This window comes from Dreissena polymorpha, chromosome 13, assembly GCF_020536995.1.
Source record: "Dreissena polymorpha isolate Duluth1 chromosome 13, UMN_Dpol_1.0, whole genome shotgun sequence".
In the NCBI taxonomy this organism is placed as follows: domain Eukaryota; kingdom Metazoa; phylum Mollusca; class Bivalvia; order Myida; family Dreissenidae; genus Dreissena; species Dreissena polymorpha.
The window spans coordinates 22352321-22379128 of NC_068367.1; the positions used below are offsets into that span (position 1 = coordinate 22352321).

Sequence of the window (26808 nt, forward strand, 5' to 3'; positions counted from 1 at the left end):
CTAAAAGAGTTATAAAACACCTATGATATTCGTTGTGATTCCGTTGCATATTACTTTTAAGTATTTGCGTATTCTTAATTTGTAAATCTTTGACTTTGACTGATAATTAAATAACTTTATTGTGGGAGGAGAAAGTAACAGCCGAAAGAGGTCAAAGGTTATTTTAGCAAACATGGCGAAGCTGATCGAACGATCTGTGCTAATTGGAATACTTTTTGGATTTTTAGACTATGTAAGTGTTGGGTTTTGAGTTTTTTCTTGAATAGATACATCGATATTTTATTTCACACTTTTTTTTTCAGTTAAAGAACTATGCGATTTTTCGTTTTTTACGAGAAAAATACTGACATGTGATATTAAAGCGTAATTGATGTTCAGTTCTATTTCTCATGACATGTAAACATTGCATAGAAGTGTGTACTATTTTATAACCCGTTTATGCCCTCATTGTCTAATTTCATGTAATTTCAACTTCTTAAACTGTCTGTGATATATGTTTTTTTTTCCTTTCTTATCGGAAATAAATCAAAATTCTCTTTTAATTACAGACTCCATGGACAAATATTAGAAACTGTTGACAATGCAAAATACTTAGGTGTGGACATCTCAAAAGACCTTTCCTGGAAAACCCATATAAACAGAATTACAGATAACGCTAATAAATCTCTTGGTTTTCTATGCAGGAACATACAGACAAGAAATTCCAACATTCGCCAGCTGGCATACAAGACAATAGTTAGACCACAGGTTGAATATGCTTCTTCCCTATCCTATGGAGTCCTCACACATTACAAAATAAACAAAAAATTGAAAATGTACAGCGTCGAGCAGTCCGCTGGGTCAAGCATAATTATTCTCCATATGACAGTGTCACCTCCATGCAACAGGAACTTGGTTGGCAGACCCTACAAGACAGGCGAAATGACACTAAATTAATAATCTTTTTCAAAATTGTTCAAGGTTTAGTGGCCGTGCCCCTACCATCATATATCGAGCGACTAACCAGATTCACTCGTCACATGCACCCCCTCTCTTTCAGACAATAATGATTAGAAATTGTGTCAGACTCAAGGCTGGTACACTATGTGTTCTGTATTTCAATATAATTGCACCCAAAGATTAAACTTATATGAAAATATGTTTATAACAATAGTTTGATAATGAATTAAGAACTGAGGAGTTATTTAAGAATATCATTACTAAACACAATATATTTTTTTCACAAACTTGTCCATTTTTTGTAAAAAGTTCACTCGGGTTTCAATTTATTTTGATAGGGACCAAGTAAAAAAACTTGATTGATTGTCTTGTCATTCCATGTGGTATTTCACTGGTAACGGCCACCTGTCCATAACGGCCAACAGGCACTATATTCCACTCCGAAATTCACGTTTGACCTGAAATCAAAGGTCACGCGTCAGTCGTCTCGAGTCACGAAAATTAAAAACACAGCACATAATTTGTCCGTTTTTTTTGCGGTTAAAGCGTCTGATAGCGGTAATTGTCTTTGATATTATAAAAGCGGCCCGCTGCGAGTAAACAAATCATAAGGTGTTGAGACGGTTTGTTTTCCGGGGATAATTGTGGGGGTATCTGCAAAAGAAAATATGTCAGAGTTTGTGACACGTTTAAAGTAATTATCGCTAATTAAATGACCGCTAATAAGTACATTGTACTTACAACATTGAGTATTGATTTGAAAATAACATTTTTGGATCCCGCTTTTTAGACTTGTACGGATATGACGTCAACGGCACGTGACAAGCTTTATTTACTGAATGAACGAGATGCATGAGTAAACAATTATACGAGCGTTGTTAAAGTCATTGCTTTAGTTTAACAATATGAAATTAAATCAAACTATAGGATATTATTCTGTATTATTCAATGTACACACGTCAGTTATTTCTGTTATTATGCTTAGTTAACGGCAATGAGCCTTTGTTTTACACTGTATGCAAACGACTTGGTGGGGTAACCATATAGCAATACTACGAACTGACCAACCATCTAAAAATTGTGATCTGAATTCAATGGTCACCTGTGGACAACGGTCACGTTGGTCATATCCCTTGACTGACCGCTGAATTCAGGTTTGACTGTAGCTGGAAATTGCAGCTATATAGTATATTTGAAATTCGTCTTTTGTGAGTGTCGTAAATTTCATTAGGTAGTCCTGAGTGCTGGGACACAATTGGGTCATCACATGATGCAGCCTTCGTTTAGTTTAAACCTATTTATTTTAGCTTGTTTGCCTTGAAAGTCTAAGGCTTATATGAAACGCTCTTGAGTCTGTTTGCTGGGACTAGAACCAGTAATTGGTGTCTTTGGGGGACATGGAAAGAATGCTCCGATGGTAAGGATGACACCCGTTATCTCCCAATTGTCAGGCAGACACAATATCCACTATGCCTCCAGGGCCCTTTCTACACTTTGGGGGATTGGGGTCGGTGCCCTTAGAGCGGGGAATTTCGCGTCGTTTTGGGCGAAAAGGGGAATTTTAAATGATCTTTTCACCAACTATTCAAGACCTAAAATTGCTTTATTTTAATGTTATTTAAATAAAATTTAATCAAAGGTTAATAGCATGATACCAGCTGGCAACATAGGTATCTATAAAAGTAAAAAAAAAAAAAAAAAAATTTTTTTTTTTTTTTGGAGGGGGGAATTTTTAGCTGAAATAGGAAAAAAAGTATACTTTTTTCATGGGGGAAGCCGCCGATATTCGGCGGTAAAAAGTGCAAATGGAGAGCCTTGGCCTCTATGACCTCTTATGCAGCCTGAGGCACCAAAGTACCTCAACAGGTCATGTCAATAAGGCTTAAAGTCCTAAGTTGAAGCCTTTATTGGACCCTATTATAAAAAAACAAAAACATCATGCATATAATATCCATGTGCACGGCCACCTTGTATTGGTCACAGTTCAGGGTCCTTTTGATAAGTAATCTGAGGGAAACAATAATAGGTAAAGAGATTATTTGGTAAAGCATTAAACTGAGTGGAATACCTTATAGCTTTCCTTAATGGTACTTGTCCACAGATTTTCAGATTTGAGAAAAAATAATCTTAATAAGATAGGGAATGGGGCAATTTTTTCGTCCCAAATATGACTGAAATAAAATCCCACAGTCTTTCCCCATGGGTCATTTACAAAAAATGTAAAAAGGGATGTAACCCCTGTGTCAGACTCTTAATCAGGGGCACCACTCTGCCTGCATTTCAACATTAAGGGTAGCCCTGTGCCCAAAGTTCCGACTGATTTGTCTTTTGCTATAAAGTCGTGAAGAATTTAATATGGGAAACATCAACTTTAATTAAGTTTAAACCATAGCCTATTGCAGGTATTTGCCCCAATGCCTTAACAAAAACTTGAGAAAGGGCTTGTTACATTAGTATTTAAATTATGTGAAATAGCATTTGACCAAATGGATAAACTTATGAACATCTGCAAATTGTCATGTGGCTGTGTTTGTTTCATGTAGTTATTGACGTTTGTAAGTTATACACCTTTAAGGGGAATAAACTCCAAGATTCAATACAGTTTTGGCAATATGGTTTTTACGTGAAAATTTTCTTTCTTATGTGCCCATTATCATCTTTACATGTATTCACTTGTGTTAAATCTTTAATCAACAATTTCAATAATCTAAACGAGGCGTATTCAACACATATGCTTTTGGTAACTTTTGCAGAATGATCTACATTTGTATTAATATTAATCCTACAAACTGGGAAAAAACAGACTAGGTAAAATGTAGGCCTTTTATGTTTCTTATATTCAAATTCTTTCAAAATATCACAGTTACTTTAAAACAAACAAACAAAACAGGTCCAAATTTTGTCCTTGTGATAATTGTCTTAAAATTAACAATGTGCATTAACATACAATTTAACCACAGACACAATATAAACTTGTACAAGTCATGTACATTTCAATTCTTTGAAGACTGCAATATACCAGTAAACTGTGAACTGGGGAAATCAGCCAAACAAATGAATAAGCAATATTAAACAAGCCTTCAAACGTGTGTGGATGTGACCACTCAGAGAATGATGGTTCCCTATTGTATTATTAATTGCAAATTCTAAGTTTCCTTTCAAGATACTAGTACAGCTTAAGAGTTGAAGTTATTAAGCAGGGACTTATGATGTCTTTGAAGTTTGTTTCAAAGATAATGTGTATTATCATATGCTGCTGAAATGGCACTGTTTTACCAGCATCACACTAATAAAACTGAACTATTGTGTTTATGAAAAGAAGTTCAGTAGATAAAAGTTGCTTTCTTTTATTTGTTGCAGGTTGCGGCATACTACTGTGACAATGATAAGTATGTCTTGTTTATCATTCGTTGTCAGTCAATACCAAATTTATATACATTCTTCTGTGTTTTTTTCACCATTTTGGGAATGGGGCCGGGACCCTTTTGGCTGGGAAAAATTGTTTTGTTTTGACTAAAATTGGGAAATTAATATTGTTGTTTTTTTGCTAATAAATACTCAAAAATTGAGAATATAAGATATTACAATATAATATATTTACTGTACTAAGGTTTACTTATAGAGCTAGATATTAGATGAATTAAATGTTGAGATTAAAAAAATAATAATTTTTATTTAACCTTCACATAGGAATTTGTTGGGTCTCATTTGAGAGAAATATATATGTTTTCCTTTTGGGAATGGGCCCCCTACCAGACCCGAATTTGAACGGTCAAAAACACTGTTCTTACATGTATGTTTATGCATGAATTAATTAATACCATTACATTGGTAATAATAAAGTAAATTTGATAACTGTTAACAAATTTGAAGGATTTTCTTAATGCATCTGTTTGCTACAAGTTTCATTATTTTTACTCTGCATGTACTTGCCTTAAGGGACAGTCACATCATTCAATATTTACATGTATAACTTGCCTTCCTAATGTCTGAACCCACTGCGTCAGATGCAGACGGCCAACCAAGTGAACAATTTTGAGATCACAAGACAAACACATGCGTTTGATTAAAACTTGTAAAGTATGCGCAGGCGACCTCATGGTTTTCAATATGACTCAATAGAATCTGCACATTATTGTGTTTGTTGTACTTGCATCATTCATCAAACTGATGATGGTTGCATCTTTCTACATATATTAACCCTGCAACTGTCTGACATTCCTACAGTTGTTGCTCCTACAATGTGCTGTTGATGCAGTGTATTCACTAGTCCGTTGCAACCACTCTTGGGTAAAAAAACCCATAAAGAATTATAGGTATATTTTGTGGACTAGATACATGATGTTTCAAAGTATATTATCGTTTTTATACGCCCGTTTTTAAAAACGGGACGTATTATAGTTTCACCCTTGGCGGGCGGCGGGCAGGCGGCGTCCACAGCAGTGTCCGCTCTCTAATTCAAATAGTTTTCATCCGATCTTCACCAAACTTGGTCAGAAGTTGTGTCTAGACAATATCTAGGTCAAGTTCGAATATGGGTCATGTCGGGTCAAAAACTAGGTCACGGGGTCACTTAGTGCATTTCAAGGATTAAGCATGGTGTCCGCTCTCTAATTGAAGTAGTTTTCACCCGATCTTCACCAAATTTGGTCAGAAGTTGTGTCTACATGTAGATGATATGTAAGTGAAGTTCAAATATGGGTCATGCCGGGTCAAAAACTAGGTCACGAGGTTACTTAGTGCATTTCAAGCATTTAGCATGGTGTCCGCTCTCTAATTGAAATTGTTTTCATCTGATCTTCACCTAATTTGGTAGGAAGTTGTGTCTAGATGATATGTAGGTCAAGTACGAATATGGGTCATGCCGGGTCAAAAAACGAGATCAGGAGGTCACATAGTGCATTTCAAGCATTTAATATGGTGTCCGCTCTCTAATTGAAGTACTGTAGTTTTCATCTGATCTTCACCAAATTTAGTCAGATGTTTCATCTAAATGATATCTAGGGCAAGTTCAAATATTGGTCATGCCGGGTCAATAACTCGAGGTCACTTAGTGTATTTCAAGCATTGAGCATGGTGTCCAAAACCTTCGAACGGACGTATCTTGTGACAGTTCGAGTCTCTTGTTATCAAATTGATGTTGGAGAATGACACCTCACGGAAAAACAATAAAATGCAAAAAAAGGCACATATGGTCAATCTGTCCGTAATAATGTATACATGTAACTGACAGCTGTTACAGATATTATTAAAATTTCTCTGTCCAGCTAGGGAAGCCATGGTTACTTTAGATATTTGAGTTTTTTCTGGGAACCAGCTTAATGCATAAAGTGTTGTCTCAGATTAGTCTATACTGGTATTAATCAGCGACATTAATTTCTGCACAAACTGGATATTTGTTTAGAAGAGTCTTCCTTGAAACAAGAAAGTGTTGTCCCTTGATACATGTAGCTTGAGCAGACTGCACAGGCTATTCTAAAACAACACTTTATTCGCATGCGTCCAGTTTTCTCACAAAGAGGCTCTTCAAGTCTCTATGCACCAGACAATCAGTGGCTACTTTTTGAGCCCAACACTATTCGTTGCATAATCCCAAGAAACAAGGTTTTTACTGAGAACCTAGGTTCTCATTCTGAGAACCTAGGTTCTTACCAGAACTTATGATCCCAAATGAACTCTTGTGTTCTCATGAAAACTAAGGATATCCCAGAGAACAACGCGAAAAGCTGTCCAGAACCTAGGTTCTTGTGAAAACCTTGGATATCAAAATGAGAACTTTGGTTCTCGCAAATTATTATGGCTTTATTATCTGATAACTTAAGTTCTAGATTTGAAAACCTAGGTTTTCATGAAAATGTGTGTTATTCGTTAAATTTTCGTTAAATGTCTGACTTAAAACCGGGGTTCTGAAATGATAACTTAGGTTATCATGAGAACTTAAGTTTTATGTGTCTATGTGCGTCATCTGGCCAAGAACATGGATTCTCGAGAGTACTATCGCATTGACGCCATCATACAATCGCGTTGTTGCATTGTCGCCATCGTACTAACGCATGAGAACCTAAGTTTTATGTGTCTATGTGCGTGGTCTGGCCAAGAACATGGATTCTCAAGCGTACTATCGCATTTTCTCCATCGTACAATCGCGTTGTCGCATTGTCGCCATGGTACTATCGCATTGTCGCCGTCATACCATGGCATTGTCGCCATCGTACTATTGCATGGTCGACTTCTGGATTTTAATGTGTAACCACGATGGCCCTAACGGTATTCCGTAGACAATATATACGATGTGTATTATGTGAAGTACTTAGTGAGACTTCTTTTCAGTTTGTTTGCACTAGTTTGGATGTGAATTTCGCAAGCACTGACTGTGCAGGCATCAAATATCATTATGCAATAAAAGAGCAATAGGATTTTAAGAAAACCTTGTTTTTATTAGGTGAGCGAATAATTGGTACAGTTCCAAGTATTTTCTAGGTAAATATAGGGGTGTTTTTAAAGTGACAGTTCTCGGTTACATTTTTAAGATTTTCATAAAAAAAAGTAATATGGTAATGACTCTATGTTTTCGGACACTTAAATATATTTTTTTTCGTGTCCGAAAACTTAAGATACGAAATAATTCACAAAATATAGGTGTCCGAAAACTTAAGAGTCTAAAATTGAAGTGTCCGAAAATAGCCTAAATTGTATCAACGACTACCGGTAATAGCACGCGCTTGTAAAATACCATGCCATTTAGTATAAATTACAGTTATATATGTTTGTAAATAATTTTAAATGCTTAATTGATTTGACAGAATGTTACTACAAGGTTGTACTTTGCCAACGAGTTCAAAGATGAGCATGTGATGTACTGATACCCGCTAGTATGAATCTGTAATTAACGCAATAAATGTTTGTTCATTTCCGATCGTTGTTGTCAAACACCATCCATTGTTTGTAAAACTTGCAATAGGGTGCATCACACTTTGAAGCATTTAGTATTTGTCACTGTTATTTTTCTGAGAAGGGGTAGTACCATTGCGGTAAATAATTGAACTGTTAATTGGCACTACCCCTGGTAATTGTCATAACGCTTATGCTATTGGGCGTAACCATTGTTTAATACCGGTTTACAAGGTTATTTACCCAATAACGCAAAGGTAATGGTCCGTTGCCCTCAGGCATGCACCTTCCATGTTTTAAGATGTTAATCTGGTTGTAAAAACCCATGATCGAAGTGTCATAAGATATCGAAAACAGGACCAAAATTTGGTAAAATACTGCTGTAAAATATATTGTCCGAAAATTAAGAGTCACGTAAAATAATTATTTTTGCTAAAAAAAAGGGTGTCCGGAAACTTAGGGTGTCCGAAAACATAGAGTAATTACGGTACTAGAATTGATGTTAGTTGTTAAACATTATTTCTGCCAAGTTTCAGTAAAATCAATCTCATAAAACACTTGTAAGGCGGTAAAAAGCTCCATTTCCGGGTGAAAATTGGTCGCTAACCAGTATAGAATGCAACCTCAGAGTGCAATGTTTAATTTCAACTGATAAGGCTTCTGTCATTATTCTGGAAATAACATCCGATTCTGCAACATAAAAAGGCTATAAAAAGTTCACTGACACCAGGGGTTAGTCACATTGAACCAAAAGGGATATTGTGTTACATGTAAAATTGGTCAATATTGAAAACCACAGTTCTCACATCAGAGACTAAGTTTACGCCGTCCGACGCGTAGTTCTGGGAACCTAGGTTCTCATGAGAACTATGGTTCCCAAATGAAAGCCACAGATTTAGTATTAAAGATAAGAACTTAAGTTCTCATCATGAGAACTATGATTTTTAGCCGGATTTTTTTCGAAAAAATCTCGGCTTATAGATTGATGTTGTCGGGCGGGCGGGGGGGCGGGCGGGGGTGGCGGCGTGCTCGAAAATGTTAAAGTTCTTATTTCATGGTATAACTTTGGTATGCTTGGACCTAGAGTCTTCAAACTTGACATGAAGGTTGGCCAGGATCAACAGATGACCACTGGTCATTTCAAGGTCATTCATTTGAAGGTCAAGGTCACTGTGACCTTCAATATAAAAAATGTTAAAGTTGTTATAACTTTGGTATGCTTGGACCTAGAGTCTTGAAACTTGACATGAAGGTTGGCCATAACTAGTTAGTAACCACTGGTCATTTCAAGGTCATTCATTTGAAGGTCAAGGTCACTGTGACCTTGAATGTAAAAATGTTAAAGTTCTTATTTCATGGTATAACTTTGGTATGCTTGGACCTAGAGTCTTCAAACTTGACATGAAGGTTGGCCAGGATTAACAGATGACCACTGGTCATTTCAAGGTCATTCATTTGAAGGTGAAGGTCACTGTGACCTTCAATATAAAAATGTTAAAGTTGTTATTACTTTGGTATGCTTGGACCTAGAGTCTTGAAACTTGACATGAAGGTTGGCCAGAACTAGTAAGTAACCACTGGACATTTCAAGGTCATTCATTTGAAGGTCAAGGTCACTGTGACCTTGAATGTAAAAATGTTAAAGTTGTTATAACTTTGGTATGCTTGGACCTAGAGTCTTGAAACTTGACATGAAGGTTGGCCAGAACTAGTAAGTAACCACTGGACATTTCAAGGTCATTCATTTGAAGGTCAAGGTCACTGTGACCTTGAATGTAAAAATGTTAAAGTTCTTATTTCATGTTATAACTTTGGTATGCTTGTACCTAGAGTCTTCAAACTTGAAATAAAGATTGGCCAGTACTAGAAGATGACCACTGGTCATTTCAATGTCATTCATTTGAAGGTCAAGGTCACTGTGACCTTAAATGTTAAAATGTTAAAATTGTTATAACTTTGGTATGCTTGGACATAGAGTCTTCAAACTTGACATGAAGGTTTGCAAGCACACTTAGATGACCACTGGTCATTTCAAGGTCATTCATTCTAAGGTCAAGGTCACTGTGACCTTGAATGTAAAAATGTTAAAGTTCTTATAACTTTGGTAGGTAAAAATGTTAAAGTTCTTATTCCATGTTATAACTTTGGTATGCTTGTACCTAGAGTCTTCAAACTTGACATAAAGGTTGGCCAGTACTAGAAGATCACCACTGCTCATTTCAATGTCATTCATTTGAAGGTCAAGGTCACTGTGACCTTCAATGTTAAAATGTTAAAATTGTTATAACTTTGGTATGCTTGGACCTAGGTACTTTCCTGTCATTTAAATCAAAAATCCGGCTTCAATGCGGTCATCTCCGACCGCGGAACTCTTGTTTATAGATTATTTAACGTCTGTTGAAACCTTGGTTTTCAAATAAGAACCTAGGCTATCGCCTTTTGATGCACATTTTATGATAACTTGGGTTGTGGTGAAAACCTATGATATTGAATAAAAACTTGGGTTCTGGAAGCCATGATGTGCAATCTTCAAGCGAGAACCTTAGTAAAAACCTAGTTTCTTGGGATTAGGCGTCACACCGCTTGTTCTTCACCTGCCTATACCAATCCAGAGCTCCAGATAAGGGTCGTATTTTCGTAATTACGAATTATTTTCAAGTCCGTTACGTATTTATTTTAAAATCTTGTCGTACCATTAAGAATTACAAAATCAAGTTACGAATATTATTTTTACATCGGTTCGTATCGATTTTTACTGAGTTCTTTTCGCGTATTAAAGATCTTTGCGGTGCTTATATAGAATGGTTATCGGGTTTGTTAAACAAAGCGCATTTTTTCCAATAAAAGCGGCGTATACAGTCTATCTGTCAAAAACAATGGCGACGCCCAGAGAGCGTCCTGAAAAACTGCAAAGCGTCCAAAAACACGCTTTTAACATATTGTACGCAAAGTGAGCCGAAGGTAAATGTTTAGAAAGACATTATAGAAAAGATCTTATACGATGTTGTATGTTCAGTTGCCGACACAGTCGGTAAAGCTAAACAAAAACGCGACACGACGGGTCCAAACTTAAACAAAAAAAACAACATTGAACGAGTGAAAGGGACAAGTCCCGTGGCTAATCGTCGAACAGATTGAAGGGGAGACCCGTTTTAAATGTGAAATATGTAAAAATTCATCTAAACACAGTTTGGCCATATAAAGGTATTGGAAAAATAAAATTGCATAATACTGAAAAGACACTGTTGAACTCGTATAAATAAAGTTGCTAGTATGTTTATTTTGATTTTTTTTTGCATGAAAATAACCATTATTATTTATTTTAGGTCATTTAGAAAAAATAAGAATTATTTTCCAAAACTTAGTAGTAATGTTAAGAATAAAATTTCAGAGTTAAGAATTCTTTTTGAAAATCTGGTAGTAATTTAAGAATTTCACAAAACCTTATCTGGAGCTCTGCAAACACCATCCATTGTTTGTAAAACTTGCAATAGGTTGCATCACACTTTGAAGCATTTAGTTTTTGTCACTGTTATTTTTCTGAGAAGGGGTAGTACCATTGCGGTAAATAATTGAACTGTTAATTGGCACTACCCCTGGTAATTGTCATAACGCTTATGCTATTGGGCGTAACCATTGTTTAATACCGGTTTACAAGGTTATTTACCCAATAACGCAAAGGTAATGGTCCGTTGCCCTCAGGCATGCACCTTCCATGTTTTATGATGTTAATCTGGTTGTAAAAACCCATGATCGAAGTGTCATAAGATATCGAAAACAGGACCGAAATTTGGTAAAATACCGCTGTAAAATATATTGTCCGAAAATTAAGAGTCACGTAAAATAATTATTTTTGCTAAAAAAAGGGTGTCCGGAAACTTAGGGTGTCCGAAAACATAGAGTAATTACGGTACTAGAATTGATGTTAGTTGTTAAACATTATTTCTGCCAAGTTTCAGTAAAATCAATCTCATAAAACACTTGTAAGGCGGTAAAAAGCTCCATTTCCGGGTGAAAATTGGTCGCTAACCAGTATAGAATGCAACCTCAGAGTGCAATGTTTAATTTCAACTGATAAGGCTTCTGTCATTATTCTGGAAATAACATCCGATTCTGCAACATAAAAAGGCTATAAAAAGTTCACTGACACCAGGGGTTAGTCACATTGAACCAAAAGGGATATTGTGTTACATGTAAAATTGGTCATTATTGAAAACCATAGTTCTCACATCAGAGACTAAGTTTACGCCGTCCGACGCGTAGTTCTGGGAACCTAGGTTCTCATGAGAACTATGGTTCCCAAATGAAAGCCACAGATTTAGTATTAAAGATAAGAACTTAAGTTCTCATCATGAGAACTATGATTTTTTATAGATTATTTAACGTCTGTTGAAACCTTGGTTTTCAAATAAGAACCTAGGCTATCGCCTTTTGATGCACATTTTATGATAACTTGGGTTCTGGTGAAAACCTATGATATTGAATAAAAACTTGGGTTCTGGAAGCCATGATGTGCAATCTTCAAGCGAGAACCTTAGTAAAAACCTAGTTTCTTGGGATTAGGCGTCACACCGCTTGTTCTTCACCTGCCTATACCAATCCAGAGCTCCAGATAAGGGTCGTATTTTCGTAATTACGAATTATTTTCAAGTCCGTTACGTATTTATTTTAAAATCTTGTCGTACCATTAAGAATTACAAAATTAAGTTACGAATATTATTTTTACATCGGTTCGTATCGATTTTTATTGAGTTCTTTTCGCGTATATAAGATCTTTGCGGTGCTTATATAGAATGGTTATCGGGTTTGTTTAACAAAGCGCATTTTTTCCAATAAAAGCGGCGTATACAGTCTATCTGTCAAAAACAATGGCGACGCCCAGAGAGCGTCCTGAAAAACTGCAAAGCGTCCAAAAACACGCTTTTAACATATTGTACGCAAAGTGAGCCGAAGGTAAATGTTTAGAAAGACATTATAACAAAAATCTTATACGATGTTGTATGTTCAGTTGCCGACACAGTCGGAAAAGCTAAACAAAAACGCGACACGATGGGTCCAAACTTAAACAAAAAAAAACAACATTGAACGAGTGAAAGGGACAAGTCCCGTGGCTAATCGTCGAACAGATTGAAGGGGAGACCCGTTTTAAATGTGAAATATGTAAAAATTCATCTAAACACAGTTTGGCCATATAAAGGTATTGGAAAAATAAAATTGCATAATACTGAAAAGACACTGTTGAACTCGTATAAATAAAGTTGCTAGTATGTTTATTTTGATTTTTTTTTGCATGAAAATAACCATTATTATTTATTTTATGTCATTTAGAAAAAATAAGAATTATTTTCCAAAACTTAGTAGTAACGTTAAGAATAAAATTTCAGAGTTAAGAATTCTTTTTGAAAATCTGGTAGTAATTTAAGAATTTCACAAAACCTTATCTGGAGCTCTGCAATCTTCAGTGCTAACATTGCATATTCCTGCTCTGTTTTATATTTGTTGCTTTTTGTTTGCAAAGTTTTATGATTATTTATAATTTTCCACCTTGAAGTGTCTTGTTGAGTTGTTCACAATTTGGCAAAATGACAATTAAACAAAATATATGTTTGCACAGTTCTTTTAGAACAAGTGTTTTCCTGATTATCTTAATAATTTTTAAGATTGTCAGATGGATTGGGTTTTGTAAAAGACACACAATTGACATACACGTATGTTCAACTCACATTTGAAATTAAATGTGTATGGTTAATGCAAACTGCTTTTGATCACATAAGATACATGTAGACATTGAACACTCTATAATCTTGTCCGGAGCACGTGGGCACATTCAAAGACTGCCATTTCATCGCATAAATGGGTTTTTTTGACACCTGACCTTACCATTTATGGTTTATGATGAAGGCATGTCAATGTGTTTATAACCTGGTAAATAGCCAACTACGCACATAGTTTACTGACACACATAACTTTTAAGCGCACATGTGCACAACTTGGTTATCAGTGCTTTTTTGATCGCCTTTTGTCAACATTTACTCTCTTGAGGCTACAGTTTTTGTCTGATCTTCATGAAGATTGGTCAGAAGATTTGTGCAAATGATATCGTTGCAGAGTTTTAAACTGGGCAACGTGAGTTCAAAAACTCGTTTACTACATGTAGGTAAAATTTAAAGCTGGTCTGCTAAAACATTCACGCCATGACGCTCTCTTCATGAAACTTGGTCAGATCATTATATGTACATGTAATTACAAATGTATATCTAGGCCAAAAATGGATAGAGCCTGTTGAAAAACATGGCAGTTAACATGCAGGACAGTTTTCTTTATGGGTTTTGTGGCTACAGGAAAACCGTGTTAATTCTTAATAAATAATTCACATTTTCAGTTACATCTTCATGAAACTTGGTCAGAACATTTCTTTTAATGATAATTTGGCTCAGTTGAAAAATTGTTCTTGTCTTTGAAAATCATTGCCACCAAGGTCATAATCAAGCAATTGCTCTGGTAATTCATGCTGGCAGGTATGAATTAAATTTAGCCACTGAGAAAATTAAATATTGCCTGTCTTGCTTTGCCTGTTTGTGTATTCAGCATTCTGTGTCCTTTTTATACGCCCGTTTAAAAAAACAGAACGTATTATAGTTTCACCTTGGCTGCAGGCGGGTGGGCGGGCGGCGTCCACAGCAGTTTCCGCTCTCTAATTCAAATAGTTTTTATCTGATCTTCACCAAACTTGGTCAGAAGTTGTATCTAGACAATATCTAGGTCAAGTTCCAATATGGGTCATGCCGGGTCAAAAACGAGGTCACGGGTTCACTTAGTGCATTTCAAGCATTTAGCATGGTGTCCGCTCTCTAATCGAAATAGTTTTCATCCGATCTTCACCAAACTTGGTCAGAAGTTGTATCGAGCCAATATCTACATGTAGGTCAAGTTCAAATATGGGTCATGCCAGGTTAAAAACTAGGTCACGAGGTCACTTAGTGCATTTCAAGAATTAAGCATGGTGTCTGCTCTCTAATTGAAGTACTTTTCATCAGATCTTCACCAACTTTGGTCAGAAGTTGTGTCTAGATGATATGTAGGTCAAGTTCAAATATGGGTCATGGTAAAGTTATCAAGTTGTCCAAAGCCTTAAAACGGGCGTATCTTGTGACAGTTTGGCACTCTTGTTAATATTGTGTTAAATTTATTATTTATCAGATGCTTGGAATAGCTAGTGGACAGAAATAGCAATGCACTTGATAAGCTATTCTTAGAACAAATGCACTGTCAACTATTACAGATCCACTCATGTTTCTTTCTATGAAACGTTAATTTAACATGTACATGTAGTTAAACAACTGGATAGTGTCAAACAGGCCCCCATAATTTTCTGAAAAAAAGTCCTGTTTTGGCCTGCACAAATTATAATGGAATGAATGCCCTTTACATCTGAGACTAATACAACTGGTAATTGTATACAGAATATGTTACAATAAATCTGGTTTTTGTTTGCAGATGTCTAGAAGACCAGTTCTGCTGTGGGGAGAACATCTGCTGTGTTTCCTATAAAGTGTGGGAGCTCTGGTATTTCTGGTAAGCTTGTAACAAGAAGTCATTAATAATTTATGTGTTTATAAATACATGTAATCGATTTTGAACATTATTTTTCTTGGCCAGCATAAACAAGCATGGCACCTTTTTTCGCAGGTTGTTTTTTTGGTTCATTCAGACAGAATAGTAATGTTCACATTTTGAGTTAAATATTTCTAGTGAAATTGAAATCACTTAAAAAGTGATGAAAAACAGACATATTTGTTTTCAATATTACATATAAATACTTTTACTGGATTACTTCTTATATTTTATGAATATTATATTGATCCATATTGCTTTCAATAAGAAAATTATCATTTTTTAACGCTCAATAAACAATTCAAAATGTCAATATCTGAAGTGCTACAAATTAATGTATTAAAAGATCTTATTTAAATTAGAAAAAAAAATCTAAATAATAATCACATCGTTATAATGTATCAGCCAATTATCAATGTAATTTACATCAAATGTGAATCATAAATTAAATATTATGTGTATACACCACACATTTTCCATGTTTCTTTAGGTGCGGAATCCTGTTCTGTCTGTTGCTGTTGTCGCTGTGCGGCTGTTTTTGGCAACAACGCCAACGAGCCTACTGGATGTTCCACACTGCCAACCCCAACCCGTATCGACCTCTTGATGTTGAGGGGGAGGAGACCAAATATAGTGTATGTATCCAAGGTCTGCAGTCACGTTGTGTTGGTAGTTTTGATAGTTCTTAATGCCTAGTTTATAGTGTACATAATGTATCTAGGCTTTGTATTCATGTTGTTTTTATGCCCCCGGTAGGGAGGCATATAGCAGTTGAACTGTCCATCAGTCAGTATGTCAGTCTGTCCGTCCGTCCGAAAACTTTAATGGTCATCACTTTTTCAATATTGAAGATAGCAACTTGATATTTGGCATGCACGTGCATCTCACGGAGCTGCACATTTTGAGTGGTAAAAGGTGTAGGTCAAGGTCATCCTTCAAGGTCAAATGTCAAGTATATGGCGTCTGTCTGTCAGTCCAAAAACTTTAACATTGGCCATAACTTTTTCAGTATTGAAGGTAGCAACTTGATATTTTGCATGCATGTGCATCTAACGGAGCTGCACATTTTGAGTGGTGAAAGGTGAAAGTCAAGGTCATCCTTCAAGGTCAAATGTCAAATATATGGCGTCTGTCCGTCCGAAAACTTTAACATTGGCCATAACTTTTTCATTATTGAAGATAGCAACTTGATATTTGGCATGCATGTGCATCTCATTGAGCTGCACATTTTGAGTGGTGAAAGGTGAAGGTCAAGGTTATCCTTCAAGGTCAAGGTCAAAGGTCAAATTTTGCAATATTGAAGATAGCAACTCGATATTTGGCATTCATGCATATATAATGGAGCTGCACATTTTGAGTGGTGAAAGGTGAAGGTCAAGGTCATCCTTCAAGGTCAAATGTAAAATATATGGCGTCTGTCTGTCCGTCCGAAAACTTTAACGTTGGCCATAACTTTTTCAATATTGAAGATAGCAACTTGATATTTGGCATGCATGTGTATCTCATGAAGCTGAACATTTCAAGTGGTGAAAGGTGAAAGTCAAGGTTACCTTCAAGGTCAAATGTCAAATATATGGCGTCTGTCCGTCCGAAAACTTTAACGTTGGCCATATCTTTTTCAATATTGAAGATAGCAACTTGATATTTGGCATGCATGTGTATCTCATGAAGCTGAACATTTCAAGTGGTGAAAGGTGAAAGTCAACGTTTCCTTCAAGGTCAAATGTCAAATATATGGCGTCTGTCTGTCCGAAAACTTTAACATTGGCCATTACTTTTTCAATATTGAAGATAGCAACTTGATATTATGCATGCATGTGCATCTCATTGAGCTGCACATTTTGAGTGGTGAAAGGTGAAGGTCAAGGTCATCTTTTAAGGTCAAGGTCATCCGTCAAGGTCAAAGGTCAAATATTGAAGATAGCAACTCGATATTTGGCATTCATGCACATCTCATGGAGCTGCACATTTTGAGTGGTGAAAGGTCAAGGTCATCCTTCAAGGTCAAAGGTTAAGGTCAAAGGTCAAATTTTGCAATATTGAAGATAGCAACTCGATATTTGGCATACATGGGTATCTCATGGAGCTGCACATTTTGAAAGGTGAAATGTCAAGGTCAAGATCATCCTTCAAGGTCAAATGTCAAATATATGGCGTCTGTCCGTCCGAAAACTTTAACATTGGCCATAACTTTTTCAATATTGAAGATAGCAACCTGATATTTGGCATGCATGTGCATCTCATGGAGCTGCACATTTTAAGTGGTGAAAGGTAAAGGTCATCCTTCAACGTCAAGGTCAAAGGTCATATTTTGCAATATTGAAGATAGCAACTCGATATTTGGCATTCATGCACATCTCATGGAGCTGCACATTTTGAGTGGTGAAAGGTTAAGGTCATCCTTCAAGGTCAAAGGTTAAGGTCAAAGGTCAATTTTTGCAATATTGAAGATAGCAACTTGATATTTGGCATATATTTGTATCTCATGGAGCTGCACAAGGTGAAATGTCAAGGTCAAGGTCATCCTTCAAGATCAAAGGTCAAATATATTGCTTCAAAGCGGTGCAGTAGGGGGCATTGTGTTTTATGATCACAGCTCTTGTTGTAGTAAGTTTTGCCTAGTTAATAGTGCACTTACCCTTGATCTGCATTCGTGTTGTTTTGTTAGTTATTTATTCCTAGTTTATAGTTCACATACCCAGGATCTGCATTCATGTTGTTTTGGTAGTTAGTTATGCCCATTTAATGTTACAAGATTGGGCTTAATTGAGCATTTCAACTGCTAATACCATATACTTTAGATAATCCTTCACCAATTAGCTACACATTTGACGACTTTTTTTGTCTATTTGAAAATCATATTAAATTAAAGACCTTTCTTATTAGATTCAAGTTTAAAGGGCTTCATTTTCAACCCTAAGATACTGATGAGCAGCAAACAGAATAAAACCATAATAGATCGCTAGTTACTCACAGGCTGTTCTGTTTTTATGCTGGTTGCATAGAACCATTTGTATGCCCCCGGACAGAATGATCGGTGGTAAATTGGTTTTGGCCTGTCTGTCTGTCATTGTATGTGTCTGTCATTCTGTCCCAAAACTTTAACCTTGGTCATAACTTTTGCAATATTGAAGATAGCAACTTGATATTTGGCATGCATGTGTATCTCATGAAGCTGCACATTAAGAGTGGTGAAAGGTCAAGGTCGTCCTTCAAGGTCAAAGGTCAAATATATGGCTTTAAAGCGGGGCAGTAGGGGGCATTGTGTTTCTGACAAACACATCTCTTGTTACTTAGGTTCTTGGCAAGAAAGGGGTATCCAGGATCTGCATTTATGTTGTTTTGGTCGGAATTTATGTCCAGTGTTTTTGTCACAGGATTGGTCTTTGTCTTAATTGAGCATACAGGGGTGTGATTTCTCCTTCTGTCAGCTGATTTCCTCCCTTTTGAAGTCAAATTAATTTTACAAAAAGTTATAGACTTTGCTTGATCAATATACATATAAAAAGTTTACTTTAACCCTTTAAAGGGGTAGGGTATTTGCATCCCCATAGGTGGTTCTTAATTTACACCCCTGGCATATCAACGGCTAGTTTGGAATACTATAGGTATAGATATACTTCTTTGCAAAACTCATAGAATTGGTATTAATATATAGAGAATACTAGGTCGGTGCCGAATAAAGCAAAGTTTATTTTGCGAGGCTTAGAAAATCTGAACCACGAGCCTTGGCGAGTGGTTCAGATTTTCGTGCCGAGCAAGATAAACTTTGCTTTATTCGGCACCGACCTAGTATTCGATTTATCCCATCAATTTTCTTAGTCGTAAATTATTTCTTTAAACATAGAATAGGAAAATCGAACTAGACGGAAAATTCCAAAGATATTTTAAGCAAACATTGTTTCATTATTTTAATCGTGTCGAGCCTAATTCATTACAAAAAGATCAGTAACCAACCTGTTTTTTTCGTTTATTATACCTCCAGGTCCCCGATTTTTAAGAAATAATGAAAAAAACAGACACTAAACAACTGCATCTTTAGCGTGAAACTACATGCATTGTGTCGTATGACGTGTTAATAATGACGTCACGAGTACGCGCACTTAATATTTGTAAATAATGTTTATTTGCTTTTTGAGTTGCATTATGTGATAAAACTATATTACATCTTGGTATCAAATTGTTTGTTTTGTTGAATCTGATTCGATTTTACTAAAAATGATTACTTTATAGTTGATTCCGAGTAATATGAACATTCTTCGCCGCGCGTGACAGCTATATTTCAGCACTGCTGAAATAAAGGAAAATTTATTCCACAGTGGTTTATTTCGACAATGCACGTCTGATGATGGGATAAAATCTTAACCATGGAAAGTCTTGTTTTATTTTGTTGCATTATCTTTTGAAAAGTATTTATTAAATTAATTAAAAAAAGTTTTCCCCTGTTCAGTTTTTGCAGGCACAGGAAAACCAGTAGCAGCATTTAAATTGTTATCAGTGAAATTTACATGCACAGCTATAGTGTCCATTCATTCTATTGATAAGGGTGCTGTTCTTGTGTAAAAAAGAGCATGATATTGTATGTGTTTGTTATAGGCCTACTGCACGGTATGTTCGTACATTTGAATAAAAAAAAAATCAACAAAACTTAACTTACTATTTTTGCTAGATCAATAAATGAGTGAAAAGTGGGCATATGCAATATTTTGCCTTTAATATAGACATTTATTACAGCAATCAAATTCCCTCTGTTCTGGTAGATAGTTGTCTACTAACAGTGTTATTCTGAATTACTGATGAATTCCATTCCATCTTGCCTCTTGTGAGATTTAAACTCTAGCTTTCTAAAGTCACCAACTGGAATGAGGAGTTCACACACTGATTATTAATTGTGTGCATAGCGGTACTCTCATTTCATTCAAAACATATATACTACCACTGCTGAGTTCCCCTCACTCGCTGATAGGGGTGAAACAATATACTGGAATGAAGGTGCATTGTCCCTTGGAACAAGCAAACAATATATATGAATCGCGTTCTGAGAAAACTGGGTGTAATACATGTGCTTAAAGTGTCGTCCCAGATTAGCCTGTGCAGTCCGCACAGGCTAACCAGTGACGACACTTTCCGCTTTTATGGTATTTTAAGTTTCGAGGAAGTCTCTCCTTACCGAAAATCAAGTTTAGGCGGAAAGTGTCGTCCCTGATTAGCCTGTGCGGACTGCACAGGCTAATCTGGGTTACACTTTAGCACTTTAGCACAGTTCTCTCAGAACAAGGAACATATCATATCAAGGTACGGCTTTGCTTTAGGGCAATATTAATATAGACCTTTGGACAAAATTCAAAGGGCTTTTGTTTTATCTCCCAGTCTTGGTTTTGATGCTCAGAAATTGTTTTTGACTCAACATTGAGAGGGCACGGATTTAAATGTTTGGGCATGTTACTTCAATAAAGCGAGCACTTACCTTATTGATATTCTTTTTACAGCAAAGTCACAAGGATGGTTACCATGGTAACAAAGAACGATCTCCGCAGTTTTACAGTCCCGCCCAGGGGACTGATTCCTGGTATCACCATAATATTGGTTCCCAGCCCACCAGTGTGTACACAGACTCAGAGCAGTTGTACGACACAAACACAAGTCGGAAACCGGAATACTGAACTTTTCTGCGCAAGTCATGCGGTGCTTGTTATATGCAATGTTGAAATTAATATGTAAGACAAATATTTTATCTGTAAATGTTGAGCAAAAGTTTGCTGTTTGAATAATTGAATGGTGTTTTGGCATATTTGAAAGTATTCTTATTCTTTCTATGATAATGGTGTTTTTTACCATTGTGCGTTTTTGAAATTATAATTCAGGGGAAAAAAACATGTTGAAATTTGGAACTGCCCATTTTCCCTTAATCTTCGAATTAAAAAAATTATTTTACAAAATTAAGGACAACGCTAAAAAACTTTGTTCAAAGCATACCAGCAGTAACATCTTTGATAATAAAAATGTCATATGCATCCAGCTAAGCTCTAAACCAGCCTTTGCAATCGCAAGAGTCTGGTCAGGACACACGCTGTCCGCTATAGAGTCAGGCAAGATTTTGTGGATTCAATTTCTAACAGGGTTGGAGCTACAGTGGTGGCATAATTATGTCATAAGACCCATTTTTGCATGAAGAAGGTCAAATGAAAGATATTCTGGCATTTTCTTCCAACTGTATTAATAGTGAAAATCGCTTTCTGTATCTTTTTTGTCCAGAAATATTGTTGAAGTAAAAGTTTTAGTTTGATGGGTTCAGATTATCTTTATCAGTACTCCTGAGACGGATTTATACCTTGATGTAACTTTGTAATACTTCAGTAGCACTTGACTGCTTCTGAGCTGATAGGCTTACCATATGTGTCAGATAAAGATTGTTTTTGTCGCCAAGGAAGACCTTCTTTATTTTCCCTAAAGGTTAAGAGTTGAGCATCAATTTCCATCCATTTTTTGTAGTTGTCACCGAAATTTGTAATTAATTATGAATTGTATCGGTTGTTTAAATGTTGTTTTATTGTTTTAATAAAGGCCTTATTTCAAAAAGGACTTTGGTAAAAAAATATTATGTACATATGTAATGTTCTGTCATGTTTGAGTGATCTTTTGTTCCATTTGAGAGGTTGCCATGGGGATTCATTTGTACAGTTGTGTTTATTAGTGCAATTCTAAATCATGTCTTTAAAATAGGGTGGCTTTTACTTAATATTTAAGATTTCGGAAAACATTGTTTTTTGAAGAATTTGTTTCTCCATTTTTTGTGGGTGGATGGTTCATGATAGAAGTATTAACAGTTTATTGTTGGTAATTTTCTATATTAATTGAATGTATTTATATTTAAGTCGCAAAGAGAGTGCGAGATCTGAATTTATGTTCCAGGGCTTAGTTTTAAGAAGTGTACTAATGTTTCTGAGGTAGTACATATATTACTATTTCATTTTTTTCATTTTCTTTGTTGACATTTTAAATGAAAAGGATAAAAAGTTGGCATAAACTTTATAGGACAACTAAGGACAATAAAAATATAGATCATTAAAATGTGATGATATTTTTGTTTCCAGTATTGTTTGGACAACATATTACAAATATTGAGGAATAATCTTATATGATAGGCATGATTTGAGAGCTGGGTTGGCCTTTGTTCAACTTTCATGTTGAAAACAATGTTATGTTTGTTTTGATGTCTTTCTAGTATCTACCATCAAGCCAGAAAATGATAAAGAATTCCCTCCAGACAAAAGCGCTTTATAACATACTAGTAAGCAAGGACTTGATGCGTTATAGCTCTGATTGCATTTTATTACAAATAACCAGCATAGGCAAGCATTTCTGTTAAAGTATTGAGTCTATCTTTTAAGTGTTTACCAAGTGTTTTGTGGTTGATGAAATTATGACAATGATACTTGGTCTTATCAACGTTCAACTTGTTCATATAAATGACTGCCTACTTTTGCTTTGATACTCAAACATGAATATGAACCTACCATATTTAACAGACACTAATCTTCATGATGTTCCTTATGCATTATTATGTGTGACATTGTAATTTTGTCTTGCTATTTTCATATGCCTAATTATAGTATTATCATTTTCAGATATTCTTACAAGTTATTACACTAGGTCTGTTCTATATTCTTTAATTGATCTTTGTAAATTGCAGTCTTAATAAACAATGTTAAAAAATATTTTCCCTAAAAATCATTTATATAGGCATTTTTATTTTAGCATTTTATTTGAATTGTAAGGTGTGATAAAACATTACAGTTGATAATTGTACTTGTTCCTTTTTCACAAGAGAAATGCACTGGTTTGATTGTAAGTTTCTTTTTTAATCTTGTAGGCTATTAAAGTGGCTCTGATTGTTTGACTATAAGGTTACTAGATGTGTACCTTATTGTTCCTACATTAACCATAATGAGAAGTATTGTATATACAAAGTTGATTTTAATTGGCTTTTATTATGTATTGTGCGTTCTTGTTTGCTGTTGTAAGGAGCATTCCTTTCCATACTTGTAATTATGAACTCTTATTGGAATGTTAGACATGAAGATTGGTATTGTACTGCCAGCTATGTGATACTTATTTATGTAATATAAAGTTTGATATGAAAGTTATAGTAGCTGGACTACACATATTTAGCATTTGTGCACATGTTATACTGCCTGTGGTCTGGTTCCCTGTTATATTGCAAATAATCTGGTTCCCTGCTATATTTCCAATAGACTTCATCCTTGTATTTGCAGTAGACTTGTTTCCTGATATATTTCAATAAGTTTGGTTACCTGTTATATAATATAACCGTTCATCTGCTTCCCTGTTATATTGATAGAAGTCCAGTTCACTGTTACATGTATATTGCTTGTAGTCTGGTTCCCTGTATTTTGCCAGTAGTCCAGTTGGCTGGTTCCCAAGGTTATGTACAGTTCATGTATTGGCAACAACTAAAGCAGAATCTCTCCTATATATGTGCTTGCTAATTTTCATGCACTGCTTGTATATTTTCTTATTACTCAAGAATAAATACTAGTTTGCTTGGGGTTTAAACTTGTTTGTTGTTTTGACATATGTCTATTTTTTCTTCAAACGGTAATTCTTTTTTTTTGTCTACTAAGTGCAATGCTGGTAAAATTAAAGCCAGGGACCTGGTCATGGTATTTATATAAGTCACATTACTAGTATTTTATTTTTGCCATTATACGTGATAGTGTAACAAGCAGGTTTATGTCAAATGCATGCACCTGTTATGTGAATAAGTTTATTGTTTATATGTGTTTGTATGTTATAATATTGTATATAGTAATTGATTTTTGCATTTTGAAGTTGCTTTTTAGCATGATGTTTCACATTTTGTCTCAACTAGGAACTTCCTAGAAGGAAAAGTTTGTCAGAATATGCTATGATGAAGTCCAGAGAGCTTGTGTTTTTAAGAAGTTTTATCATCCAAAGTTGTGCTAAGTAGTCTTGGACAATGATTATCTTTGTGTTTGTTATCCACTTTATATCCATCTATCATGCGGCTAGAATTAGTTTAATTGACTCTTGAAAGTTGGGACGAATTTTGAATCATAGCTACAATTTGTGACTTCTTTCTTTTTTGCTGAAAGATTTCAATGTTGGCGTGGTTTTTTGTTGTGCAGGGAAGGGAGAGTACTGGTCGGAAACTCCACCTGTCTGGTATGATGACCATTGAAAATGGGTCGCCTAGGTGAGAAGCGGGCGTACAAACCACTGTTCTAGCGGGACAGCCCTTTTCCCTAAAACAAACTTTAAAAGTATTTTAATTAGTTTTTAAACTCACTGACTGTAATTGCAATAAAGGGAGGTACTTTTCAATGGAAGTCACCAGGTTTTTAGAAAGAATTATTACTGTATTCATGGTGATTACATAATTTGTGAGCCTTTTATCATGTTACTCAATACATTTGAATGACACAAGTATAAAACAGTCATGTGATCTTTTGTAATCCCAAACATGACTTGGAAATATAATGGTAAAATGCATTATTATGTAACATGTGAACACAGTGAAACTGTCTTTTTGAAATAAATAATCTTTATGTACGATATAGAAAAATCCACCTGTTAACATGTTTAACAACTGTTACATGCAAATTATTCTTTAGCTGAAATTTTGATTATCACCATAATGACAGTCTTGAAAGAGAACTTGTTGAAATTGTTAATGATGTGGTTAATGAGATAGCCTTAACATGTACAATGTTATAGCTAGTTTAACTGTGTGAATGCTTTGATCTCATTTTTCACCATTGTTCTCATTTTGTTATCATCAGGGTTTTATAGTGTTGAACTTATGCTGATGTTTGTGATTGTTTGTTATTCCAGATAACTGGTAGCCTCTTTATATATGGGCCCTGCTCTGTGAAAAGGGGGTTTAATGAATGTGGGTAAAGTGTTGTCCCAGATTACCCTTTGCACTCTGCACAGGCTAATCAGGGACCCTTTTTCAGCCTAAAAAAGATTTTTGCCAAGAAGAGACTCTGTAAACGAAAAATATCATAAAAGTGGAAAGTGTTGTCCCTGATTAGCCTGTGCAGACTGCACGGGCTAATCTGAGATGGCACTTTACGCACATGCATTTAACCCCCTTTTCACAGAGCAGGTTTCATATGAATCCTCTTTCTTGCATGCAAGGTTAAAGGATTCTTTCTTTAAACACACACAGTTTTCGTAACCTTGACTATGTTTTATTAAAATTTTCAAACTGTTTCTTTGTTTGATTGAAATGTGATTTTGCAATTCACCTGGCCTTTCACCGTAGATATTGCAAAAAGGCATTAATTTGGTAAGAGATCAATTTTATTGTACTTAAATGGGATTATATTAATATTATATTTTAAAAAAAAACAAGGAAGTATTAATTTTTACTTTTATGTAAGAATTTTTACATATTGTGCTAATGATCATGATCTTCTATTTTGTGCTGAGTATCCTGTGACAAACAGACAACATTACCATGAGATAAGTCCTTGTATCCTGTTACAAACAGACAACATTACCATGAGATAAGTCCTTGTATCCTGTGACAAACAGACAACATTACCATGAGATAAGTCCTTGTATCCTGTGACAAACAGACAACATTACCATGAGATAAGTCCTTGTATCACCTGTGCTAGAATAACAGAAAGCAGGACATATCAAGTTTGTTTTTTTGTGCAAGCTCTCCTGAAAATAATGCTGTCTCTTTCCAGTCATGCAAAAAATGCCAAAATATTTCCTTTATTTCTAACACCATTTTTTATGATAACCTTCAATAGTAAAATGTGATGTATGCACTTTTCTATCAAGGCATTAACAAACCTGCTCCTTTTATCATTTCTTTTAATTTTTTAACTGTAAAACATAGCTATTTACATAGTATTTACTATAAGTGACGTTTCTCCTGTTATTATCAATTTTCAGTATCTCCGCTTTTTTCATTTTTGTCTAATGTGCAATCCATCATGTATGAACTATCAAGTTGTTATAACAGTTTTGTGTACATAAACAAATGTTGTATTTTTGAGAGGTATATTTTTGTGCGTATAACTGACTTCAATAAAAAAAATTGTCATGTTATTACCTCTTGTGTCTTATTTTGTTCCTCTATTTAGGAAGGCATCATGAGCCTTTACTGTTAAATCAGTCCCAGTCATGACCCAGTGCAAAGGTATCCCATTGACTAATTATGCCCCCCTTCGAAGAAGAGGGGGTAAATTGCTTTGCTCATGTCGGTCTGTCGGTCCGTCCACCAGGTGGTTTCCGGATAATAACTCAAAAACGCTTGGGCCTAAGATCATGAAACTTCATAGGTACATTGATCATGACTCG

At 35.4% G+C, this 26808-nt stretch overlaps 1 protein-coding gene across 1 annotated transcript; it reads left to right on the plus strand.

Moving 5' to 3' along the window:
- The first annotated feature begins 26 nt into the window (after positions 1–26).
- Positions 27–26556, plus strand: LOC127854981 (uncharacterized). The gene is made up of 5 exons (XM_052390190.1): positions 27–232; positions 4300–4328; positions 15328–15405; positions 15935–16079; positions 20934–26556. The coding sequence occupies exons 1-5, from the start codon at positions 173–175 to the stop codon at positions 21105–21107; spliced, it is 486 nt and encodes a 161-aa protein (XP_052246150.1). The 5' UTR covers positions 27–172; the 3' UTR covers positions 21108–26556.
- Positions 26557–26808: the final 252 nt, after the last annotated feature.